The 26,307-nt window shown below is 39.7% G+C and overlaps 1 protein-coding gene across 1 annotated transcript in view; it reads left to right on the top strand.

The window, feature by feature from the left end:
- Nucleotides 1-16,403: 16,403 nt before the first annotated feature.
- Nucleotides 16,404-26,307, top strand: part of UBE3C (ubiquitin protein ligase E3C) — an 85,502-nt gene continuing 75,598 nt past the window's right edge. Inside the window, exon 1 of the mRNA XM_076331918.1 lies at nucleotides 16,404-16,599. Coding sequence (XP_076188033.1) covers nucleotides 16,534-16,599 — 66 coding nt within the window. The 5' untranslated portion in view covers nucleotides 16,404-16,533. The remainder of the gene's footprint in view (nucleotides 16,600-26,307) is intronic.

Genomic DNA, 26,307 nt, shown 5'->3' with positions numbered 1-26,307 from the left:
CATCCTTGGTTGATTTGCATTTCAAGCTTTTCTCTAGAGCCGTGAAAACTGGGACTCCCACAGAGCCACTTGCTCTAGGAGCTGGCAGAATGGCAGGGAGGCAGAAAAAGGGCAAGTTTGGGGCTCAGACTGCGGCAATGGGGACATAGCGAGGGTCTTCTTCGGCCACCAGGCTCTCACCCTGCAGGAGATGAGTTTACAACTCAGTGAAATGCTGAATCGTTCAACTGGCAAAGCTGAAGTTACTCCTCTCATAAAATATGTTAGCTCTGCTGTTCTCTGTGTGACTTGTGCTGGAGAAATACAGTGCATAGCTTATTCTTCATCAGAAGTAATTAATACAAAATCAATTGTATGACGCAATATTTGCCATGAACAAAACTTTATGACAAACTAATTCGGAAAGTAATTTACAACATAGACATTTTGTGAAGAGTGTTACATGGCAAGCTCTGGAACGTAAAACTGTGGTGACTCTATTAAAGCCAACATTTACACATTAGTAAACCTTAAAATAGTCCATGTCCTAGATTTTAGAATAATCTACAAATGGGTCATTTTTCAACCTACAGACTTTAGAAACTCTATTGTTAGACAGATCCAAAGTAGAATTTTATTTGCCAATAAAATTTTCCAAAGGGACTGCTTTAAAAATGGTTAGAACATGGCTTTATCTAACATTTTCAGCTAATGGGTTTGGTTTCCTATGAGTAAGAGTTTGGGACAGAGACATCTTATTATTCATATATTAGAAAATAATTTAATTCCTATTTTAAATGCAAATGTCCGTGCAACCCTAAGTGCTGGGCTGCCTTTTAAGTATTTGTCATCAAATCCATTAATCCTCCAAATTTTAAGTCCATTTGTGATCAGATCCATTTGTTACATTAGACAATGTTTCTTCCAAAATAATAATCAGTGGAACATTAAGTGACAACACTCACACGATGATCTGCAGATTGCAGAGGCAAGGCACAAAAAGATATTACTGAACCAACTTTCAATCTTCCCCCAAATTTATAAGGTTTTTAAACTGCCAAAATTTAAAAATAGTACACTGCTATTGCCACAAATATAATTAAAAAGAAAAAGGAACAGCAAGTCCAAGGAATAACAGATGCTACATCAGCAGATTCATACAACAGGAATGTACCTTCTGTCTTTGTTTTGCTACAGTCTAGTAGCCAGACTTCACACCAGTAAATCTCTGAAATGTTCTATTTTTTTACCTTTAACACTGCTTTTCGTGTTAAAGGCATCAGTACAGGGTAAACAGGACCAAAACCTCATATTACTATTACTAAAAAATAGAAAAACAATGAACCCCCCAAAAGAACTATGTTCATTCTCTTATATTGTATAAGCTGTTCAACAAATGCATTTGTAAATTTTCAGAAAACTTACTGTAGTCAACTACAACTTTTTGTAGTACAAGAATATCTAAATTCCTGCTTTAAGGGCATATCTCCATGAAACCTTCAATCGAGAGACATTTTGGTGGTTTCATATTAAACGGTGCCTCCAAAACTGTATCTATCATCTTGTCATAGAAATTAAATGCACAAGACAAATAACATGACAAGTCTTGGATTTTTTTTTCTGTGCAAGATGACTACTAACTGTAAAGGAATGCTGCAAAATTTGTATAGCTAAATGACCTCATGCAGTTTTAATGCTCAAATATTAAGCACGAACGTTCTAGTTTTTTGGGTGATGGAAAATTGCACCATTTGCCTACTATGGTCTGATACTGGGATGGGTCAATGTCCATAATTGCTATGAATTAATCTAGCCTTAGTAGTGTCATCACTACAGAGGTAACACAATTTATTTTCCCTTAGGTTTCTTTTTCTGAGCTAGCTTCACTTGAATCGAACGACACTGCAAGCTAACTTTCAAATTGTGCACATATGGTTCTGCATTTATTCATTTGTCTGACAAAGCCAAGTTTTATAATTCACAGCACTGGTAAAAGCTCAGCAACGTCATTCCCAGTGAACATGGAAGACCATTTCTTTTTGGACTCAGAGGATTTGTGAGAAGGCCCTGGATACACAGAGCTGGTCTGGGCTCACACTACCCAGTGGCTGTGTAAGTACCGAGCATGGGCCAGGCTACTTCAGCATCTCTACCCCTGGTGGCTTAACCAACTTGAGTTAACACATTATCTCACTCAGGTTAAAAGTTTCTGTGTGTGGACTTAACTATGACTAGAAATTACATTTCAGTGATGACATCAGCTAACTTTGCTGTAAGTACCAGCCATATGTCTATTTTCTTTTAATTCCAAAAGTATTTGTCACTTGGTTGCCTGAACACCAACAATCCAAGCGTTTTTGAAGGATCACGGATTAACAATGAAAGGTAAAATGTTGACAAATAGAATCAACGTGGGATTCAATAACTTTGGCATGTTTGAACATGAACAATAGAAAACCTCACTGCAGAACTACTGATAGCGTTTTCTGCTTTATAGGTTAAACTTCCATGCTAAAGTAAACCTTTGCAGCCCAGCCCGTTTACAGGAAAGAGGACAAAAAGAGATCCACGCTGAATTCTGCTGATCTCTGCTAGTGCTTTCCTACCTGACCTTGGGCAACCCATGCAGTCTCTGCCTTGTCTCTTCAGGGTAATAAATACTTTCAGCCTTCCCTCACTCTTGTGTCTATTAGACCCAAACTCTCAAAAGTAACGGCTACTTTTTACTACTTTTTCAAAAATAATGAAACTCCAGTTTCAGGTAGTCTCTAGATGATCTACCATGACCAAAATAACTTGAATTCTTGACATTTCTCTCTCTTGCTTTGTTTTTCCTTACCTGTCACATTGTATGTTTTTACAGCCATATTTCGTGTTTTCATATTGCAGCATTTGATCACGCGTGCTCTAGCCGTGCTGGTTGGTGAGCGTTTCCCGATCATCTTCTGCACTCTGCTACAGTGATCTGTTCATCATATTTCATTATCAAATGCAAGGTTAAATACATTATATAGACATTTTAGGCATGATACTTGCAAGGTTAATGCAAGTACAGTAATAACTGCTTTTTGAATATGATTGTGCTTTCTCTGTATTCACTCAGCTATACGTTTTCTTCTAGATAGCAGGGTTATGCTACGGAAAATGTTGCTTTCCATCAGGCCTTGTTATTGGACTTCTTGAGATTAATGTTCTTAAAACCAAACTACAATCTACAAAAGATGTCATGTCTTGGGAAATTGTTACCAGAGATACTTTATTTAGTAAATTAATGATCAGCCATGACATATTGCTAGCATATTAAGTACTGCATGAGACTGTTCTGCAAAACTCTAATTGTAGCAACAACAGTCTGAAACTAAGTAAACAGTTTTTCTTGAGTTCGAAAGTTAAACATATCTGTAAAATTTGGTTCCCTTTTCAGCTTTGTGTACTAAATAGATAGTAGACAGCACAGGGCCAACAAATAGATATCAAAGGCTGTATATTTTTTTTCATCCCATGGTCTTTTGTTTGCTTGTGTGGCTCCTGAGGACAGGAGCTTTACCTAGGAAATCGATTACCTAGGAAATTACCTGGACTCGATGATCTTAGAGGTCTTTTCCAACCTCAATGATTCTATGATTCTAAATATGTCAGTTTAGTGCAGAGTCAGGAAGAAGGATCAAACTTTATGATGACAGTTTCTAAAAATAACTTCATTACAACTAACCACAAGCTAATATTCAAGATCTTATTGTTCTATCTCTATAGTCAGGTAAATAAATATCTGAAGATTATCTGTGGTATACTACCTGGTGACTCCCAACCATGTTAAACATGCCACATCATTGTAATTTAAAAATAATTAAAGTGGAAGCAGGGGATTTAGTTAGCTGCAAAATAAATAACAATAAACTTCCTAAAATCCTTTAGCATAGTCACCTGAAAATTATTAACGCTAGTTGTAAGCAATAAGGAGATCAGATGCATGAGCCAGTCTACTTTCGAAACAAACTCATGACCTTCTTCTATTCACTTAAAGTTAGCTTTAAAATATACTATTTCCAAGAAGCCTTCCAAAGATAGTCTACTCGAGAAACAAATCCTATTTAAAAAGCTTCATATGAACAAATGAAAATAACAAAAGGACTACAGTAATTGATGGTATTTAACCTGTATATCTTTTACTCTTTTCTCATTTTTACTTTTCCTCTTGTTTAGGCTTTACAGTATTTTGGATGGTGAGGAAAAAAATCAAGGTCTAGTTGTCTGGCATAATCTGGCTGCTTTGTAACATTACATTTTCCTTAAAATGACTGTAATCCCAGTTTAGTGAAGAAAAACTTCAGTCAAGCAGAAATTGTCTACGCTGAAGGGTCACCAGAGATGTTCTCTAGTGCCTGTCCAGCCTCAGGCCTGTCTTGTACAGTATTTCTATCAGTGACTGTGACACATGCGGAATTTGCCAATAGTAAAAAGTTGAGAGGCACCGTCAATACTGAAGTGAGTCTGAATATCCACCAGAAAGAAAGTACTGCATAACCAAAAGTACTGGAATCCAAAACTGAGACCAAATTTCATAGTTCAAAAGTGTCCTGCCTTAGGGGAACCATCAGAGGAACTTCTGCCATGAATTGAACTCATCAACTGAAAATGTCTGAGGAAAAAGAAGATCAGGATGTACCAGTGAATACCAGGACTCTTAGGAGACAACATCGTTATGCAGAGATGAGAAAAGTAAATGGAAATGATGCATTCACAGAAGTACTTCAAAGAGTGAAAGGGAAGTTTCACTATGACAGGGGAGACCTGCTCTGCAACACAGCACCCAGCTCTGGTCAGCCGTGTTGACAAAAAGTGTGAAGAAGGGCTAATAGGATGATGAAGGGAGTGGGGAGCCGATCGTACAAGATCGTACAAGACACAAGATCGTACAAGAAGACACAGTTGGTGTAGTTCCTAGAGGTGGCATGAACCAGCCTAGCTTTGACCGCCTGCCAAACGGATCCTGCTCACTAAACCAGCAGAATACATGAAGAGTTATTTTTCTGCTGGTTTAATCAGCTAAATTGAAAGGTCAGACAAGAGCCAGAACCGGTTGCATAGGAAACACAGATGGCCAGGAGAGAGAGGAGGAGGAGAAGAAAATCAGGGATCATCCCTTTCAATGGCAAAAGGCTGACAGATTGACTCGGCCTGTTTGTGGCAACCTCACCTAACTCAGCAGAGCAAAGCTTGCTCAGCCTAGCAAAACTTGACAGGGCAGAAAAAAGATTTTGTCTATCAACACTCAACCAGGTAAGACAGAAGCCAATGCTGTTGCAAGAACAAATGCATATAAAATGACATTGAACAGAGTTGGGCTAGCAATTAGAAGGGATTTATGCTCCGTATCAGTCAGATTCTGCAACAGCTTCTAATGGGGTTAGTCAGGAAAATGGGAAAGGCATAAACACTGAGGGACAACTGATAAACACTCAAGTAAAAAAACAAACAGAGGATGTTACTTTTTCACGCACGGAGCATTTATAGGCATGCAGCAACAGGATTCTGCTCTTGGAGGATGTTACAGAGGCCAAAAGCATAAATGGACTCAAACAGGGATTGGCCAGATTCTTGAAGGGGAAACCCATCAATTTCTACTTCAAACAGCCCAAGTGTTCCTAGGATGGAGCTCCATAAATTTGTGCAAAGGATTGTACATATGGAGCCTGTGGTAGCAGGGGACTGGACTGCATGACGCAGGACGCTTTTTCGAGTCCTACATCCAAAGTGTATGGATCACTGCAGAGGCAAATGGACCAAATTCCATGTCCTGTATTCCACAAGAGACCAAACCAGTGTTCTTATCTGGCCAAAATATTTGTTTGCTTAAGACAGGGTACCAGATAATGCAAAGCAAGCAAAGCTTGTAGGCAAATTTCCATTTCTCAGTTAAAAGTATTTTGTTTTGATTCTCCACCATTAAACACTGTTATTGACTGCAATCACTGTAGGGACTAATTGGTAAGCATAGAATATGGAACTGATGAAAGATAGTACATAATTAATACAAAACACAGTTTAGATGTTATTTCTGTTATTCGATTTACATAATTTAATTTTTAAATTATAGGTTTGTGCTCCAGAGATGCATAATACACAAAATTTAGCAAATGGTCATATTTGTGTTATGCAGTTCCATAAAATATTTTATTGCCAACTCTAAATATTCAGAAATGATGAATCAGAACCCAATAATCATGATACATCCTTAAAAAATACACTTTTTTAAAGGAATCAAGAAAATTCTGTCTGCATTAAAGCCAGTGACAAACCTTTTGTAAAGTCAATGATGAAATCCATATGGGATTTTAATTGCCTTTTGTTTTTTATGAGCCTTCAGGACTCACCTACTTGCCATTTCCAGTCTCTGTAACCAGAAAATTAATTTTCCTCTTTAACTGACTGCTGGATTTTTCCTGTAGTCTAACGACTCCAGAAGTTGAGGCAATAAGAGAAGGGCAAGTTATCATAAGGTTTGTGCTGTAATTATGAGAGTCAGCTGCAGTGCAAATATTTCCTTTAAACTCATCCTGCAGGAAGAGGGCAGAGTGTCTCGCAGGAGATTTGATGAATTGGGCAGGAGCACCCTCGGGATGAAGGGCTGGGAGCGTGGTCCAGCCAGCTCTGAGAAGGTGGAAGGACCAAGCTGGGAGGGAGAGCGGGATACAGATCCCAGCTGAGCTGACCTTGCCACTGCTCCTCAGGGGACAGACGGGTTGGGGCAATGCTGTCTACTTTTGGGACTGCCCACCCCATTCCTTGTTGCTGCCACTTTTTATAGCGGTTTCCTCCTGCAGAGGCAGGAATTGCTGGCCTTGTTCTCCAGATGGCACAGGCAAGTGCACAGTGAGAGCAGAGCTGTTGTCCTGCCCTTGACAGCCGGCTGCCCTAGGCAGCTATTGACTTCATCTGTGCCTGGTGTCAACCCTGCTTGCTGGGCTGCATGTGGGATGGAGGGAAGCAGAGGACTACCCTTGGAAAATACTTAATTATCAGGCTGCTTACGTTCAGACCAAGCTTGACACCTCAAACAATGCCAGTGGACTTGATGTCATTTTACAGAAGATGTATTTATCTTCTGCTGATGTTAGCTGACTTTATTTTTCAGACTTGACTAACTGTTCATTGCTGGTTAAACCTCCCGGGAGCTGCTTCACACAAGAACAGTGATAGTGGAGCAGTGAAGACCTCTCTTCAGGCTGGAAAAAAGCACAGAAAATAGCTGGAAATATCTGCTTGGAAGATAAGAGCTCAGCCTAAGGAGGGGAAAAAAGAGAGAAATCTGCAAGAAACAGGAATGGCAGAAGGGGGCCAAAAGGGACAGAAGTATTTTAAAGTAAAAATAAACCTCAGTTCTCAAACTTAAATATATAAAGCTGTCTATTAAAAAAATAGTACCAGATTACAGCTCTACAGTGCCAAATAATTAATGACTTCTAATAACCCTAGTAAATTTGGATTTCATCAAAACCTTGTTGCCTATCATTGACTGTTTCAAGCAAGGACTATGAGCTCTTACGGGAGACTAGCACCTGTATTAAAATGTACACTGCTGACATCTTTCCCAGGTACATCAATTATAATTAAAGAGTAATAAGAATGCCAGGATAGCTTTCTCAGGCACTTTCATGCAGGAGCCCCAGCATTTAAAATTAAATCCATTAATTGTAACTACTGTACGTTTGTGATCTCTCAGCGTACAAACTAATTCATTGCTTTTGCAGTCATGCCAGTCTTTGTTAATTAAGGCTTGTGATTTATTTAATTTGAGCAAGGATGTATCAGAGTGCCCCAAACTGGACTGATAAAAGGTCATTAGTTCATACTGTTCAAGACAATTTGGAATCTGATCATGAGAAATGTTCCTAGGCGCCTGACAAAAATTGATTAGCAAAATGGGCTCTAATTGTTTAAAGGAAAGCTCCATATTTTCTTCAGCCCAGCCATCTGAAAGTTCATATGTTAAGAAGCTCTTCTCACTCTGAAGTGGCTCTGAAATACGTTTGAAGATAAAAGGCTTTTTTAAAATTATTGTTGGCATTGCTTAGGAGAGGAGGGAGCCACAGTGCTGTCATCATCTGGAAGACTTTATTTTTTTCTCTTTCCATATATAGCAGCCAACATCACAGTCTCTGACAGAGGCTCAAATATTAACGAATGTGTACCTCCAAAAAAACAGAGGTAGGAGTATCTCTGCTTTACAAATGTGAAAGAGAGATAAAGAGTGTGGGACTAATATGACTAAGTCTTTGTGGCTTAGAAGGGACTGCCCTCTGTCTCAGCAACTGAGCAACAATACTGAGCATGGGCTGGTATGCCCCATCTTAAAGTCAATGTTGGATGAGTCACAACACTGATGTCAAAGGGAACCCAGAGCAACCAGCTCAGGTGTAAATGACCACATTATAGCTATTAGTTGGGTGAACTGAATCACACAATCAGAGAACAGTTGAGGTTGGAAGGGACCTGTGGACTTAGTCCAAACCCTCTGCGCAGAGCAAGGCAACAGACAGCAGTGTGTAGGTTTGAATATCCCTAAGGATGGAGGTTTCACAAGGTATCCGTGTGTGCCCTGTTCCAGTGTTTGACCACCTCTGCCATGAAAATTTTCTTCCTAATATCTGGTTGAAAATACCCTAATTTCCTTTGTTGACACTTGTGTCCATTGCCTCTTGGTTGCAACTTGTGCCCATTGCCTCAAGAGGAGTCTAGTTCCACCTTCTCTGTACACTCCCATTAGATAGTTATAAACTGCAGTACGGTCTTTCCTTCAGCTTCTTGTCTCAAGGCTGAACAAATCCAATTCTTTCAGCCTCTCTTTGTATCATACAGTCCAGCCCCTCATCATCTTGTTGGTCCTCCGATGGATTTGCTCCAGTATTTCAATGTCTTTCTTGCCCTGAGGAGCCCAAAATTGCATGCAGCTTTCCAGATGCAGTCTCGTAAGTGCCAAAGGGAAGAGTCACTTCTATCAACCTGCTGGTTACGCTCTAGTTAATATAGACTGCTATAGGTTGGCTTTCTTTGCTGCAAGGGTACACTGCTGACTCATGTTCAACTTCTTGCCTAGGAGGACCCGAGGTCCTTCTCTGCAAAGATGCTTTCCAGCTAGCTTACTTGATCATGATTACACATAAGGTTAGTGGAAGTGCTGGGCATTTAAACTACATCTCCCGAATCCTAGCTGTGGCATCTTCATCTCTTCCTAGTGGTATTTTGAAAATTCAAATTTACTGGCAGAGATCAAAAGACAAATGTCATTTCTGCGGTTTTTTCCACAGCAGATGTTAACTACAGCCTTTAGAATCAGTACCAAAGTAAAATGGGAATTATTCAACAGTCTCTGGCACTTTTCTCAACATCCTTCTGTGACACTAATAATAATACTGAACAATTTTATTGCTCATTTGTCATTTAGGTCTTAAAGTCTGTTTAGAAGTGTCTAAGCATCATTGCTCCTTCTTTATGGATGAAGGACAAATTTCTTCTTTATTGTGTGGCTTGTCTTCAGTCACATGGAGGGTGAACTCACCCCAGCTAACTTCAGCCATGCACATGGCAAGTGCCTAATCTCACCATGAACTTTCAGTCAATAAACACATCCAGTGAGCTGAACCCATTCTAAGAGAGGAGTTTAGAAGAGGAAGAAGGTGCCTCTCTGTGTTGAGAGGTCTAGATGAAGAGGTTAGACTAGATGCCTAATATTTAGACAGCTAAAATTAGATTACACTGATCTCATTCATAGAGAAATATAAGAGTAGGTAGGAGTAAAATTCAGGAACTTTATTCTAAGGCAGCATAAAGTGTCTTCACCCCTACTGAATTCTGTGTAACCACAGATTTTTATCAACTGCAAAGCTAAATTAAGGGATCTGAGCCGTGCAAAATTTAAGTTTATAGAAGAACCTATGCAGCTAATTTAGGACTAAGCTAAAACACCCATGCAGAAGATTAATCTGAGTAACTTGAATGATGCACAGAGGTAAGTCAGAACAACCTTCTAGGATTCCATGGTGTAGCTGTAGTAAATTTTTCAGAATAATTTAAAATATGAGAATACTATTGTTTCCTCTTAATTATCTGAATTGGTTTCTGGTTTTTTTTTGTTTTCCCCTTGCTTTCTCTTAATTATGTTCCACAAGATCATAATTTGTGCCCCTTAAATAATTTTTGGATGAGTCTTCACAATATGAGCTTATCAGCTGCCTTTAATTTCCACTGTTTCCAGTAGGTTTTGAAGGCCACTTCCATCTAAGAGCTGGTCACTGAAAACTTACCTTTTGAGTGGGCATGACATTGGCCTGTGTTTTTGTTAATTTTTTTCACTGCTACAAGAGCCAAAGCCCTGTACACCAAACAACCCATCTGAGAGTTCATACTTAATGAACGTAGGTTCAGATGTACTGGGATCTTCTTCTTCAGACATTCAAGACCTTTAACATTTTTAATTATGAGTAATTTGTTATGAAGGACCTCTTTAAATTCTTCTGAGAACTTCCATATATCCATATATCCATATATCAATACATACACATACACATATAAGTGTGTGTGTGTGTGTATGTTTTTCTGGATCACAAGGAAGTTCAGGTCACCTAAACCAAAGAAATAATCTGGTCTGGTTTTCCTCAAACCACATGAAAGATTTGACTTCGATAAGGCTCTTGTTTACATGGGCACCAAGGGAAGGTGAAAATACTCCAAGCAATTTAAATAGGAAATGAAGTGGAACATATTTTAACAACAGCTAGATGTGTACTGGCCCGTAGCACGCTTCTATCACCATAAAATCAGCATGTTGGAATTTGCTTGGAATGGCAATTTTTATAATGCCTATATATAAGGAAAGCTTCCAGGTATATTAAAGGTGAGCCAAAGATAACAAGGTAAATATGAAGTTACATTTGTGCTCACTTGAGGGCAATTATTCCTTGCAATTGGGCTTTCAAAGACATCTAAGGATCCTGAATGCTCCATTTCTATTAAAATAAATTGATACTTAATTTTTTAAGCAGACTTGGAAAAGAACATCCTAATCTTTACTTTATTATTTAGCTGAACATCTTTGTAGCACTAGTATTGAAATTAAATATGTTTACAATTTTTAACCCCAGAAAACAAACTAGGATTTATGGTTAACTAACACTTGCCAAGTAACATAATAAAGTCTCACAATTATAGCTATAAAACTATAATAAGCCCTTACCCCCACAGCCCTCAAAAGACTGGGTGCCTAAAATAAATGATCTTGTTCAATCAGAAGCTGTGAATGAAATGTAGGAATCTCTGGGGGGAAATTTTGCTATGTAGATCTTACAAAGGAGCTGAGACCATAGGGTAATAACTTTTTCATCTTAGAAACTATGGATAAAAGGTTCCTTAGTCTTGACATTCCTATTGAGGAATAAGGTGTCAATATTAAGAAAGGTAGCACTTGTTTGACTGTTTTAGAGCCTTGGGAGCATGGACTGCAGACAACCTATGGATATTCAGAGATTTCTAATGGAAACCCCCAAAATCTCATTGAACCAAGCCAACAAAACATGGAATGATCACCCCAGACTGGAATCCAAATGCATCACTGTAGTTCGCTGATCTGATTAGCTCTGTAATACAGGATGAAGCCTGTCCATTTTTCAAAACTGGGCTAAAGCCTTGAACAGTTGTTTTGGTAATGTAGATGAGGCTTTAGGTCTTAATAGTTCCTACAATTACTGCTGAATCTGGCCTTGGCTCAGGAATAAACTCCTTGTATTGAAAAGATTTACTACCCTAACTATATCTGTATCTCAATTTAATGAAAATGTTAAGGATAATTTGATGGTCTCTTGCCAGTGTAATTTTAAATAAAATGTCTTCATTCCTTGGCAGTGTCTGTTGGCACTCAGGTTTAACTAAAGGAAGTGCTTAAGTGAAGTGCTTTTTACATTACCGTCTTGCCAGTATCTTCTCTGATAGAATAGATTTAATTTTCAGTGTTTTACCCAGAGTAAATAAATTTAAAAAAATAAATTACCTCCCACCATCCGTCCATATAATAGCAAACCTTACTAAAGCATTACTAGAAATCAGATATTGGCCTATCACAGCATTTGGACTAATCTCAAGCCTCATCTCCTGTAAATTAAAGTATTTCTAACTTATTTACCGCTCATTTATTATGCCCTCTTGTAAAAAATGTTTCTGCATCTTGGGAAGTAATGTAGCACATAACGAGACGCTGTCAGTGCCTCTTAAGATTTTCATCTGAGTTCAGCAAGTCAGCATAAAAGTTTAGGACACTTACTATAATTGCACGGGGAATGGAAAGTAATAGTAAGATGGTGACAATTTGGCCATCATACCCTACAGTACTGAGCAATTGTCAAATATACTTTTGATTGCTTACCCTGTCTAAATAAGGAATATATGCACAGAGTGGGGCCAGAAGGTCAACACATCAGAAGTTAAATTGTTTGGGGATTAGTCTGACAATAGAGAAGATTGTAGATGTAAAATGGTGCTCATTCAAAGGGTAAAAACAGCGTGTATAATATTTATTTTCTTTTTAAATGCCACTGATTTTTTTAATATGTAGAAAGAGTGTTTATGAAAACTATAAAATCTGTCCCTGACAGAGGCAGAGTGTCCTAGTCTACTTACAGTAAGGTACCAGTAGCCCCATAATTTTAAAAGTTCGTAAGTCACCTCAGTAATGTTATCCTTGGCACCCAGCACAACATCAACTCAAGATCTTCATCACTGTTGGGAAGGAATTATTTTCTCTTTTCATCATTGCTCCCCAAAAAATCCCCATACCTGGTTTTCTTTTGCCCAGTACCAAGGTGTCAACAAGCTACATTTAGAAGATGGCTTTGCTCTGAGTCACTCATAGTGAAAAAGGAAAAAGAAGACCAGGGAGCATCATCTTACAATAGTCAGATATGAACCACAAATTTTTTCCTGTCCTTTGGTACCAAGAGGCAGGCCCAGGAGAGAATCTATCTTAAGTTTCTCTCTAATGCGGATTGAATCACACTTTGCCCTTATTTTCAACAAATGTGACTAACTCACGTGTGTTGCTGTTTTCATTTCTATGGCGTGCATTTACAAGAAAAAGAAGGTATCTGCACAGCCTCTGAAAACTTACCCCCACGCCATGCCAATGCCAGAACTTAACCTTCTGCTTAGGCATAATCTCCTCTGATGTCTCCCCCCCATCCCACACTTGCAAGCAAAAAGCAATATAGACTATCAAACCTTTTTTGTTTATTAACAAAAATACTGAAAAGAAATTAATTTTCTTTGAAATGGAATACTTGTCATTGGTGATTCTCACATATACAGACAAAATGGCCCTACCTACCTGATTTCAAGTAGAAAAGATTGATATTGATTGCGGGGAGGGAAGAAAATGTTGAGTAATGGCATCTTTTTAACAGACTACAGTCTGATGAACAATTGGACTTCTGCAGTCCAGCTGTACCTGGAAGCAACGTGCACACATGCCTGCAGAGGGAAAAAGGAACAATCAAAAGGCAGAGAACCATGATTAGGAGAAAGCAAAAAATCTCATGGAATGTGCAATAAGAAGGAGATGAGAAAGATGGGAAACTGTGTTTGGAGCTAACGTCATTGCAGCAGGTGAGGCAGGCGGGTGTTAACACAGCATACATACATCAGCAATATTCCTAGATCCTTGAGTACATGTTTGTCAGGGCTCTGAATGCACTGACAGGACTTAATTGCCCTGAACAGCTACAGCTGAGACCCTGACTCAACCACCTCGCTGCTCTTCGGTCCAGCTAAGCTCAGGCATACCGGTCTCCAGCCCTGCCTTCTGGATGGACCTTGAACCTATGTCCTAGCTCTGTCTTCTGCTCGTGGCTGGACCCTCCAGACTCATCCCCGCACACTGCATGGGGCTGTCGGTGGACCCTGTAACCATTGCCGGGCTCTGCTCACCGTGTTTGGATCCTGTGGGGTTACGTCCTGCGTGGGGAGGGCATGGCCTGTGCTGGGGTCACGCTCGGTGCCCACTCGTCTTCCTTCATGGAGCAGCCCTGCTCTTATTGCTCCCTGACAATATTAAAGCAGTCTCTGCTATGACTTTTTGACTAAGTGATACTGAGATTTCTGACTTTTGTATATTTTCTCCACTGTGATAAAAACGTATATTTTGTCCTTAGAAATAAATATAAAAATAAAACTCATTTACAGTTTCTTTTATGCTTCCATAAATTCACTGTATTCAAGATACAAGCACTCAGTTTATTCTGTATATAAGTTTTCATTTAATAAAACTACACCTAGAGTGGCCTCTAGGGGCACATGCAAATCACTAAGACTTCTCAGACAAACATTCATCAGTTGGGCCCATGTCATTTACCAACTGCTTCTTCAGAAGGTAACAGCCAGGGTCAGCAGAGGATCTTGTGTCCTTCTGACATTGGAGCTGGAACCTGTCAAACGTGTATCGGTCCAAAACCTACTTCATAGAAACCCTGCTCTCTGCAGTTTCATGTTTCTTTGGCTTCTTACACGAGAAGGGATTGAATCCCTAAGTTGGCTTTGCTACTGATAAAAATTTGGCACAAACTCGTGACCTAACAGGTCGCTTCTGTGATAATGAAATCAATTAGTTAACTGCTAGGGACACCTAGACTAGTCCTTTTCTGCATAAGGCTTACAAAGTTCATCAGGGCTTAAGTCCACTTGAAAACAACGCTGTCATGCTTGGAAAAAAACTCGCTACCACTCCCATATAGAGCGTTGTGATATTACATCAGCAACGCAACGTGTTGAAACTATGAACGAACATTTGACATGGTATTTCACAATGCCCTAAACCTCAACTGCATTTGTAAACAGTATTTATAGGAGGCCAGGCTTGCTTATACTGAAACTATGTTATCTCGGGAATGCGGGGCTAATGTTCACTCTTGCCAAGCACTTGTTCCCTTATGGAAAGTCTGAAAAGTTTTAGATTTTAAAATTTAGACTCTTCTGAATCATCTAAATCCAAAGAAATCTCAACAAGTATTTCATTTGTCCGTCAGCTTGGCGATAGTTAAATGGCATTGTGGTCTGGGTATGAACAGCTGCGAAGCGCATACATCGTCTCTTGACATGGATCCTTGCCATTTGTTTGTTGTGATACACCAATGTGAGAATTCACGAGTTAGGGCTCAGTCAAATTTCCACTGAAGGAAATGAAAGCTGGATTTGGCCACGTGTATTTATCTAGCACCTCGTAGCTTCAGACTGAATAACTGCTTTTTGTTATTGCTGTTGTCCATATCACCTCTGTATCTGGAAGGATGCAACCACAGCACTGAAAAATGGAGAACAGGCTAAGAAATATAAAATAAAGGAATCTCAGGTATAGCTTCACTATTCAGGTCTGTTGCTTTTGTATTACAGTCCTTTTCTCTTTCCATTCTTCATTGAGGGCCTGATCCCGTGCAGACCCCACTTGCACCAGGAACTTTCTCAAGTGGATTTTTACATCTGTGTAAGCTCAAGAGCCTGTACTTGGGTGTTCAGCGTCTGGTCTTCAGACCGGTCACAAAGTCTTTGCAATGGGGTAATGTCTATCATATGCTTATCCTACGAAAAGGACAAATATATATAAAAAGCATGTTACTACAGCCCGCCGACGCTGAGAAAGGCAGCCCCTCGCCGAGGCCAAGCGGGACTCTCAGCTCAGGCCCCGTCTCCAGCGCTGCCCGGCCGGGGCGGAGGCGGTACAACGGTTACAAGTCTGGCTCCAAACGCTCCCGTCCACCCACGCGAAGCTCGTATTTAAAATGGGAAAGAAGTTTTAGTTGAAACAACCGTAGTTGGGACAAACCGGACACCGGGCAGGGCTGTGAGACAGCCGGCTCCAACGGGCGGGAGGACAACCCGGTCGTTAGGCCCGGGAAGTGCGGAGGCAGGCCCGGGCGGGGGTGAGGGCTCGGCGGGGCTGGCAGGCAGCGGAACCTGGCGGCGAGGGCGGCCGGGGAGAGGCGGCCGCGACCCGCCGCCCCAGCGCCGGGACCGCCGCGGCCCGAGGCGCGGCCTCGCGGAGACCGAGAGGCGGCGCGCGCGCGCGGGCGGCGCGCGCGCCGCCGCGCCCGGTCGTCGGGAGTGCGCTGGGGTGGCTGCGGGCGGCGGCCATCTTCTCTCCACAGCCGACTGCTCCCCCAGTGCAAGTGAAGCAGCCCCGCCAGCTCCCTCCTCCGCTCCCTCCCTCCTCCTCTTCCCTCCCACTACACTCAGCCGTCGCCGCCGGTCAGAAAGGGGGCGACCGGGGAAGCGAAGGCCGCGGGGCGGGGAAGGCGGGGGGGAGACGCCGGGCCGCCGTGAGGGGAGCAGTCCCGCGGGGGCGGGCGGCGGGGGTCGCCGGCGGCGGGCGGGCGGGCCGCGGGGTGCCAGCCCGGGGGGTTTGTGCCTCCCCGAGGCCGGTGGCGGCCCCTCCGCTCGCCTCTGCCGGCCGGCCGGCGCCCCCTTTGCGGGGTCAGCTCGGGGGGCCGGACCCCGCTCTAGATGGGATAAGCCGTAAAGATGTTTAGCTTTGAAGGGGATTTCAAAACAAGGCCCAAGGTGTCTCTCGGAGGAGCGAGTAGGAAGGTAAGAAACAGCGCCTGTCTGTCTCCGCGTTTGTGTCTGTGTCGGTTTCCCTCGTCCCCGATCTGCCTTGCCGCCTTGTATTATCGTTATTTTAACCGTTGGGCCTTCAAAAATGGGAGCAGCTATGACTAAGGTTTAATAGAGGGGAAAAAATCCTCCCCTCCTGATGATGTGTTTATCTCTGATCTCCTTGGCTCTGTGGTGTATTTTTTTTTTTTTTTTTTAAATCAGGCCACACACACCCTCCCAGGCTTGTAGTCTAGTAAGAATTGTGGGAAGCGAGGAAATGTCTCCTTAGCTCTTCCCCCCTGCAAGCAATCCGGTTTGTTGTGGCTGGTAGCACCTCCTGAGCTGTTCGTCTCTAGGGCTCCCGGGGTGAAGGAGGGAAGGGCTCGGAGACCTCTTGTCATTTCTCTCCAAGGGCAAAGTCTTGAGTGGGCCCCCCTCGCTGGAGGGATGGGGGGGAACAGACAGCCTTACACAACTCGAGATCGATGCACATTGCTGGGGGAGGCTTCATCCACGTGAGTGAGGGTTGCCGGCTCACAGGTTTAGCTTTTCTCTGTCAAGTTTACGTTCAGTCAATTTGTCGTGTGCAGGGTGAGTAGCAGTTAATTGTCTGCTGTACCAAACTATTTAATTTCCTTATATTTATTGATGGAAAAGAAGCGAAACGGTTTATTTAGATCTTGGACAGGGTACTCAAATGTTTAGTCAAGCACTGAAGGGCATACCGAAGAACGAGAGAAAGGACAAAGTGTTTTTAGAAGCGGCCTGTTCTGTAAGGGTCACTTTAATTCACTGCTGAAATACTGATTCCTCATGTTATCATTGGACGTGATTGTGTGGGAAGCTATTGAATGTTTTCATTAGTATTTTTGAATCTTAATGGGGACAAAAATAAGTCTTAAGTTTTATTATTGTGCCCTGTAAGCAAGTTTGGTTCTCTGAAACTTTTAAGGCTTGGCAGTACAGTTAGGAAACTGAGCTAAAGTACTGCACTATGTGATACTAAAATCACAGTGTAGTTTGCATTTTGGTGTATTCCCTTACATAATTTATTAAAGAGAATGTGTAACAGAACTGCATTTAAATTGTGCAGCTTTTCATCTGAATCGCCTTCTGTTTATCATAAGACGTTTCTGTCCATTAGACTACAAACAATGGCATTACATGAGTGAAAAATACAATAAGTGTTCCCCAGTTGAACTAGGAATTGACAGAGCATGCTCTGGTCATAAGCTGTACACTTTAGGTACTTTGCAACTTTTGGCACTGACTTGCTAATAGTGTTACTTGCAGAACATGTTTCCTTCTACAGAAGTAAACAATTGTCATAATATCTTCTTTTACATGTACTGATTCCTTTACGAAAATTCAGCAGAATTCTATCTATTTTAATTGTATGGGACAAATTTATTAATGTTATACAGGTATAAATTTCTAAGGGCAAATATTAAAAGGTAAAGGAAGTGGAAACTGAAATTGATGCATAACCTTCACTTTGTCCAACACAAAGATTGTATTTCACGATCAGATTGATACTGACTGGTCCACAGATTTAATGATTTTACATTGGTACACTGAAGTGCTTGTGCTGCATCAATGCAAATCAGTTAGTCGCAGCTTTGCGCATCATGGTTATATGGACATTGTAGAATGCCCTTGAAATAGCTGCTTATTTTCAGAAACTATGTACAGTACTAGTGAATTTATTTAAACAGTACTAAGACTTACTTTTAAAAATACACTTTACCTGAACTTTTATGTAAACATACTACAGCAGAGACTGGTGTGGCAAGTGTTTACATGGGTTCCACGAGCTTTTCATTGTCTCATGTCACAGGCTCCTTGTGATCATGTTTCTCATACCTATAGGCTTCGCTTTACAGAAGGCTGAACTGTAAAATGTTTCCTTTCGGTTTTTTGTGCACGTGGGGAAAAAAAAATGAAATTGTTCTTTGAAAAACCCCCTTGCCTTCCCAAATGTGCATAATTTTAGAAAGATACAGTGTATAGTTCCAACCCTGCACCTCTGCGATGCTCTGTTAGTTAGCTGGATGCTTAGAACTGCCTATTTTGATTCCTTCTGGAATAAAGCACAACTCAGAAATACTGGTAGAATCTGTATGCAGGCTGCTTAATGCTAAGAATAACTCTCTACCCAATTTGGGGAAGTTTCCCAAATGTTGTTGCACCTGTATAACTAACTACATTATCAAAACCCTCCCAGTATGAAAGCAGGGACTCCAGTTTGCGGAGATGGTCAGTGCTGAAGATGCTAGCAGTCTTCCTGATGTGGATACAACTACACCAAAATAAACCATCAACAAACCTGACTATTAAGAGAGTTGCTTTACTAACGTGAACTGCAGCTGCAAACAGTAACCGTGTTGGTCATGGGTCACATGTGTTGTTACCCTGTCTGACATTGCCATGTGTGTCTGTAGTGTTTCCTTGGGCCTCACGAGGGGCCTTGCCGATGTAGGCACAATGGTAGAAATATAGTTGGGGACTTGTGGCATTATGGCAGTTAGAAAGGTACTGAATCTAGTGTGCTTTCTCACCACTAACTTTTATGGCATTTTTGAATTATAAAAGCAGAGAGCTTCAGGTTTGTTTTTACACAGTTTGCATCTTATATTCATGTGTGTTATGATGGTCTGAATTGCGGATGATGTAGAGAGGTACTTCAATCAAACCTTTTGTAGGTAGTCTTTAAGTATCACCTATTTTTGTTAAAATCCTGGGTTGCAAAATTAATGTTCTCAAAATGACTATCCCTGTGACTGGTCCTTTCAGAATATTACTGTAACATTTTAACACTGCTTTGTACATAAGTGTAAAAATATAGATGGTATTGTCAGTGTTTGGACTTTTCCATCCATATCTAATTTCAAAAATCTGCTGATTGATTTGGACTATTTGCATTAGTTGCATATGTGTTTGAGTGTATAGATACTGTGTTTTATTTACAATGTGATAAGTTGCGGGTTTTTTTTAAATTTTTGGGGTTTCTTATTGTCACCTTTAAAACACGATTCCCTGCTTTATGAGGTTCTTCAAAAGATATTTTCAGATTTAGTTTTAATTGTAACTGGCAAAACGTATTTTTTTACTTCTGAACTAAAACAGCCTCCAAAAATGAATACTGTTACTGGAGTTCAATGCGGGAAGGTTAGCTAAATCCCAAGTAACTAGTGATAGGATGAGAGGAAATGGCCTCAAGTTGTGCCAGGGGAGGTTTAGATTGGACATGAGGAAAAATTTCTTTACTGAAAGAGTGGTGAAACATTGGAACAGGCTGCCCAGGGAAGTGGTTGAGTCCCCATCCCTGGAAGTATTTAAAAGACGTGTAGATGAGGCGCTTAGGGACATGGTTTAGTGGACATGGTGGTGTTGGGTCAACGGTTGGACTCCATGATCTTAGAGGTCTTTTCCAACCTTAATGATTCTATGATTCTAAGGTCTTGATTTACTCATGGATTTTTTGTACAGGACACTAATTGTTGCCTAAAAGGCTGTGGCTGCAGAATTGCTGTGGTGCGTCAGGCAGAAAAAGAAAGAGGTGCATCAGAAGAGTTGGTTTGGGGTGCAGTTCAAATTGAACTAACCCAACCTAACTGTGCAGTGGACTGAAACAGGTGGTCCGTCACCTGAGTGGTTCCCACCCCATCCTTTGTGTCCTGTATAGTGAACATATTTCTTCAAGGTGGAGCGTCACCATGCCTTCTGGTGGCAGCTGGCAGGTTTCACTAATTTTATCATGAAGTTGGGCTCTCGGTGGCATAGTGCAGAATCTTTTTAACCATGTCAGCTTGATTTGGTACAGTTGGGCCTAGTGTTCCTTTATTAATTTTATGAGCGTTAAGAAAAATATGAGGTTACCAGTCCTTTAGTACATCGATGCAGGTGGATCCCCGTGCCTGTGCTGAGATGTACAGGGAGCTCTGTAGCTCCACATTATTCATTTAGGTTGTGAAATGTATTAATGACATCTTGTAAGCCTTTAACAGGAAAAATGGTTAAAAGAGTATTATTAAGTCAAATTTACAGTATCACTTGAGACATCTAAAACATGCTTTTATAAATCCCAAGACTGTTTAAAATAGAGTATTTTTGAATTATAATACAGTATGAGATAGTTTTAAAAAAAATCTTCGTTTTCAGGAATTTGTGATACAGATGAGTTAGCACTGTCATGAAAGTGAAACCAACTTCGCTGAGTTTCTTTTTGGGTTTTGGTTTTGTTTTTGAGGAAGCCACAGAAAATTACTAATGAACAAATAGTGATGACTCCATCTGTATTTTAAAAAGTCTCTTTAATTTCTTTTAATATGGACATTTTTAATAATGAAAGATCTTCAATTTACAAAGTTTGTGTATATTTTATTTTAATAGTTACTGATATGCTTTCTTAAATTAATAGCATAACATTAAGCATTAGATTCCTGTATATTTTCCCCCCTCCTCAGCTGAAGTGCAGAGGTAGAACTCCAGAAGCACCTTGTTTGCTCTTTTTTGCCTGTATTCTACGCATGAAGTAACTTCTCATGAAATAAAAATTAATGATTTAAAAACAGTAGGCTGTAAGATCACCAGTGTATGGAGAGATCTGCACAGGTTAGGATTGCTTATGGTGATAGATGTCGGTAGGATTTAAGCAACGATGGGACAGATTTAAAAAATAGTTTTGTTTCTCTCTTACTGATTGAGGACAGTTGTTAATAATTTCAGGAAGGAAGAATCACTGTTTTATTATATCTTATTTGAACCTACACCAGGTCACAATGGAAATGAAATGATGCTAGGGATTTATAGTACAGGATTTCTAGATTACAATTACGAATTTACAATTTATTTTTGAATGGTGGGAAAGAATTGCACTGCTTTGCTCCATAAGACCTTTGTCCAATAAGGCACATGGCATAGATCTTTATGCAAGTACTACATACCTCATTCTGAGTCAGAACTGTGTTTTATCCATAGCATTGAAATGTCAAAGCCTAAGTCTTGAAATACTTTTTGAATTTCAGATCTGTGGTGTGGAAATATGATGAGACCATCAAGTTGTAAAATAATGACCGTCTGTCAGTAGGAAACTATATAATTAATGCATACTACATTCTTGTGGATTTTTTCCCTCTGGGTGACACTTAAAATTCTCTTCCTTTGATAGGAAGCTACAAATGAATGATGGAGTTGTAGTTAGCTGACAGCAGTGACTACACTGTTATTTTCAGTTATGTGCTGTTTTCTCAAATTCAAACCAAAAATTTCTGCTTTTATAGATATATTTTTTCCTGCTTCTTTCTGAGAAAATGAAGTCACTCAACTACAATGATGTGTTCAATATACGTCTTAAAAATCATAATAGAGACAAACTGAGAGTAAATTTAAAAGCAACTTGTTTGCATTTCATTTGGCCTCTAGAGCCTCCAGTGAAGTCCTGGTTCCACTGTGCTTGGCTTTGTAGCTACCATGATAAAAGTGGTTCCAGATACCCCCTACCTCCTACAGTAAAATTTGAGCTAAAATGCTGAGATGTTTTCTAGCAAGCACTGTGACACTGATTTCAGTGAGGCCAGGCTTTCCTTGGCCAAATGCCTCTTCCTGGGCATGTTTTAAGTACTTTAAAATACCTTCTTTTGAAAGATGGTCTTCTCTACATACAAACTTAATCATGATGTAAATAATCAGAGATATGAAGAGTCACAAACTGTTTCAAAGCAGAATTTTTCAAGCTGCTGAACATGTTTTACTCAGGCTGGCTGAGCTGCATGTCCAATGGCATTGAAATGGTCGTGGTTAAGTTCAAGACATTGTGAGTCTTTTAAAATGCTAATTTCTTTTAATATTCAGAAAAACCAATTGAAGTGGAGTTTATCTTGTCTAAAATAATGTTGGGAACTAGAAACATTGTTGACAACCGCTTTGGAGGGGTCCACCTTTTGTTCTCTACAAATAAATGCTACAGAATCTTCCTTTTATTTGCTGGACTTATTAAATACTTGTGTTGAAAGGAATTTTACTCTATAAATTGCTTAGGTCACTTCATTTGCTTTGGGATTTGTTATTGATTTTTATGTGGTTCAGGCTAAATTCAGCTGAAAAGTCATGTTCCTCATTTTAAGGAAAGAAAAAAGATGTGAGTTCCTGGGTTTTGTAGATGAAAACCATGCAAGATTTTATAATCATCCCCAAAAATTAAAGATGAAGCGCTTACTTGTTTTTCCATGAAAATTTCCTAAAAGTCATGCCTTGTATTTTGCATGATCTATTGTAATGTTAAATAGAATAGCATTCTCAACTAAAGAAAGAAAATAAACTCCTGTGGTTTACAAATAAATCTCAAACATTTATTAATAATATTTAATTTTTTTGTGTCAATGTTATTTTTTTTTTAAATGTTCTCAGTGTTTAGACAGTACCTGAAAATAATTACTCAGTTTCACCTTTGCATCTAGCATATTTAGGTTTTAAATTTACCTGCATGGAGCTAAGATAGCTTGATTAACATGACTGCCCAGGAGTGTTCAATTCCAGATTTTAAGAGTCAACAAATACTAGAAGTATTTGAAAAAATTTAATTGTGTATACATTTTTTTTCTGAACCTGAATTTTGAGCCAAGAGGGCTGAAACTTTATTATCACTCTCAATGCAAAGTGTTAAAATGCAGGACAAAAAGAATAATAATTCATATATTCGTTTGTGTTATTCAGTCTTTGTCTAGGATATGTAAAGGCTAGGAGTTGTGAAGTTGCAAAGTTCACTTTTGCAACAAAACAGTGCATTTCAGCAAAATGAGGACAAGAAAGCAGTTTTAATTCAATTTTTTTTTCATTATGTATTTAATTGGAGTTTTTGAAGCACTGACGTTGTTACACTGTTGGATGCGGCTGTTCTCATCAGCTGGTCTGTTACAGCAGCGGTGCGACTTCGAACTTTGCTGTGATGAATAATACGGTACATAGTAGTTTTATCCTGATGTGTGAATTGACATTTCAAATATTACTTAACATTTCTTTGATGGTAGTCACAAGCTTTCCTTTCTGTATACTGTCCTCCATCTGCTTCCTTGTTTTCACCTTTTTTCCCCCCTTCTGTCTTACTCTGAGTCATCATCCATAAGGTCGCATTGTGTTTTGCTGTCACATACTGTTTCTTTGCTTTCTTGTTTCTTTGTGTCATGCCTCACATATTTGGTGAAGAAAACTTCTCAAATCGGGCTTTTCACGGTCCTGCAGCTTGCGTGATAGAGCTGAGGTTGGTTGTCTTTACCAGTATCTCCTGCTGGAGGAAGGAGCAGACAGGGAAGGCACTGCTAGTAATATACTAAACATTGCATGAAACGCACAAACAGTGTGTTCCCTGTTCTGCACTTTGGAGGTCAAGCTCCTGAAGAAAGAAGACTACACATAGAAAGTGTCGGGAATTTGATTCGGAAGCGAGGCAAGGAAGATGAGGAGTAGGAATGAGCTAGGTGTGATCTTTGGAAGTTACTGTCAGACGATCTCGTACTGTGAGTAGCTCTGGCTGTAGGTAGGCAGGAAGAGGTGGTGGAGCAGTGGCTGTAGCTGTCAGCGGTCACATGACTGTATAGATGGGAGTTGTCAAATGTACATCACTTATCATAACGCCGTTGTCATTTACAACCAGCCACAGAGCAACAGCTGCTGAGTTTAGCTCTTTTTCACTGTTCTGATTATTAAGAGGCAAGGCAGGGAGGATTTCAGAGATGACTGTGCAGTTAGCTGTCTTTTAGAAATAATTTTGTTAGAATGCCCTTTGTAGGCAAAGAAGATTATTTCATAGTTATTTTCATCTCTTTCCCATGGCAGGTTTATTTTCTGTTGCACATTTACTGTTACTTTTTAATTTCTGAAGAGACAGTGTATTCCAGTTGGGTTGAATAACTCTGAAGGAGATATATTTTTCTTGCGTCTAATTTAAATATATTCTTTAGTCATAGTTATGATACCATTCCTTTATGTTTCTGATCTACGTGTGTCTTGTGAACAAGAACAAAAGTATTATTTGACCTGTAATATTTTTTAAAGGTGGGATGTACTTACTTGAATATTTTATTCTTTGTCTTAAGATAGTTCCTCTATTGTATTTAATTTATACTTTAAAAAGTTGGTGTTTTTCTTTACAAATACTCAAAGCAAGTATGTGACATTGACCAAAACCTTAGAGTTTTGTTATTTTTTTTTTAAAGTGGATTGGTTTAAAAAGTGCTCAGTTCAAAGAGACCTGATTCCTGATGAATGCAAAGCTGGTGTTACACTAAGTGAGGATACTCTGCCCTCTTTATGTCTCCCCCCCTCCCCAAATACTTAAAATTATTTGTTTCCGATAAGCTCTCTGGCCGCTTATTTTCCTTTATCTACTAATCCCTTGCATTTACTGTGTTCATATTTTTTCTTGTACCGTTCTCTTCTACACTCACATGTAGCAATTTGTATTCCCTTTTCTGTGTGTTCTTTTGCTTTTTCTTTCAATCCGCTCTGAAGTGTAAGGACAAATTCAGCAGCATTGCTTCTAAGCAGAAATGCTCTCTATATGGCGCTGCCTGCAGAATGAAACTCTCCAAGCACACTGATGATGTCACTCTGATCACTTCTAAACAGGAACATTTTACTAATTTAACACATTGGGTATCAGCTGTTGAAAAAGAAGTAATCTACTAAAAAAAGTCCTGAAACTTTAAGCCACCTGTTGGTTATTTCTTAATTTAGTACATTATTTTGTCTTTTTTGCATGTGTGAGGTCAGAATCTCTTGCCTCACGTTACCAAGCAGACCTGGAGCCTTTCCTATTGCTTGAGTGGAGATACATTGTCTTATGTATGGATTGTTATGACTTGTTTATACTATGTTTAACACATGGAAAAAAACCCTGTCTTTAGAGGGCAATAGCTGTAGTTAGTGGTGTCTTTGGCCATAAATACTGTCTTTAGAGGAAAAGATGGTTAACCTTCTTGTGGGATTTTTTTTCTTTATGCTTGCTCCAGTAAATGATCTGAAATACAAACCCAATTTTAAATTCCTTTTTTGCATCTAAGTTTTTCTTTTTTTCATTCTCTCTTGATGATCTGTGTTAAAGTATTTTCTATCCTAAAGAAACTAGGAGAATCATGGCCTTGCTTCCTCTGTATCATCAAAAAAGAAATGCAGAAAAGTTTTGCCCTCAGTTTTTGTATCTGCATGTAGACATTGAAAATATTGCAGCACAGTTGTTTTAGATGTGGTTAAATATTTTATAAACAGTTGTTTGCCAACTTCAAATTTATTTTTATGTATTCAGATATAATACATTTTCAGCTTGAGTGTGTTTTATTTCTTAACTTCTCTAGACTAATAAGGGCATAGGGAGAAAAAGGAAGTAGTTACATGTATCGTAGAAGTATCCTGAAAGTTTCAGTTTGTAGCCTTAATTTGGGTGAAGAGTTTAAAATTTTAAAAGAAAAAATTACTACCATTTATGTTATGTCTGCTTTGACATCTTTTCCGGACAAGTTTTGAGGAAAAGGATAAGTAAATATAAGAGCTTAATGCTTTTTTGCAAGTTAGACAGAAGCATGGGGCTTTGGAACAGTATGTGATTACTTTGAACGTGCCACAACTTGCTGTATGCACCTGGGCCAATGACTTATGTACGCTCCAAGCAAGGAAAACACTCGATAAACATTTGGTACTACCTGG

The sequence above is a fragment of the Aptenodytes patagonicus genome, chromosome 2 (genome assembly GCF_965638725.1).
Source record: "Aptenodytes patagonicus chromosome 2, bAptPat1.pri.cur, whole genome shotgun sequence".
NCBI classification, from domain to species: Eukaryota; Metazoa; Chordata; class Aves; order Sphenisciformes; family Spheniscidae; genus Aptenodytes; species Aptenodytes patagonicus.
This window is presented reverse-complemented; position numbering and strand designations above follow the sequence as displayed.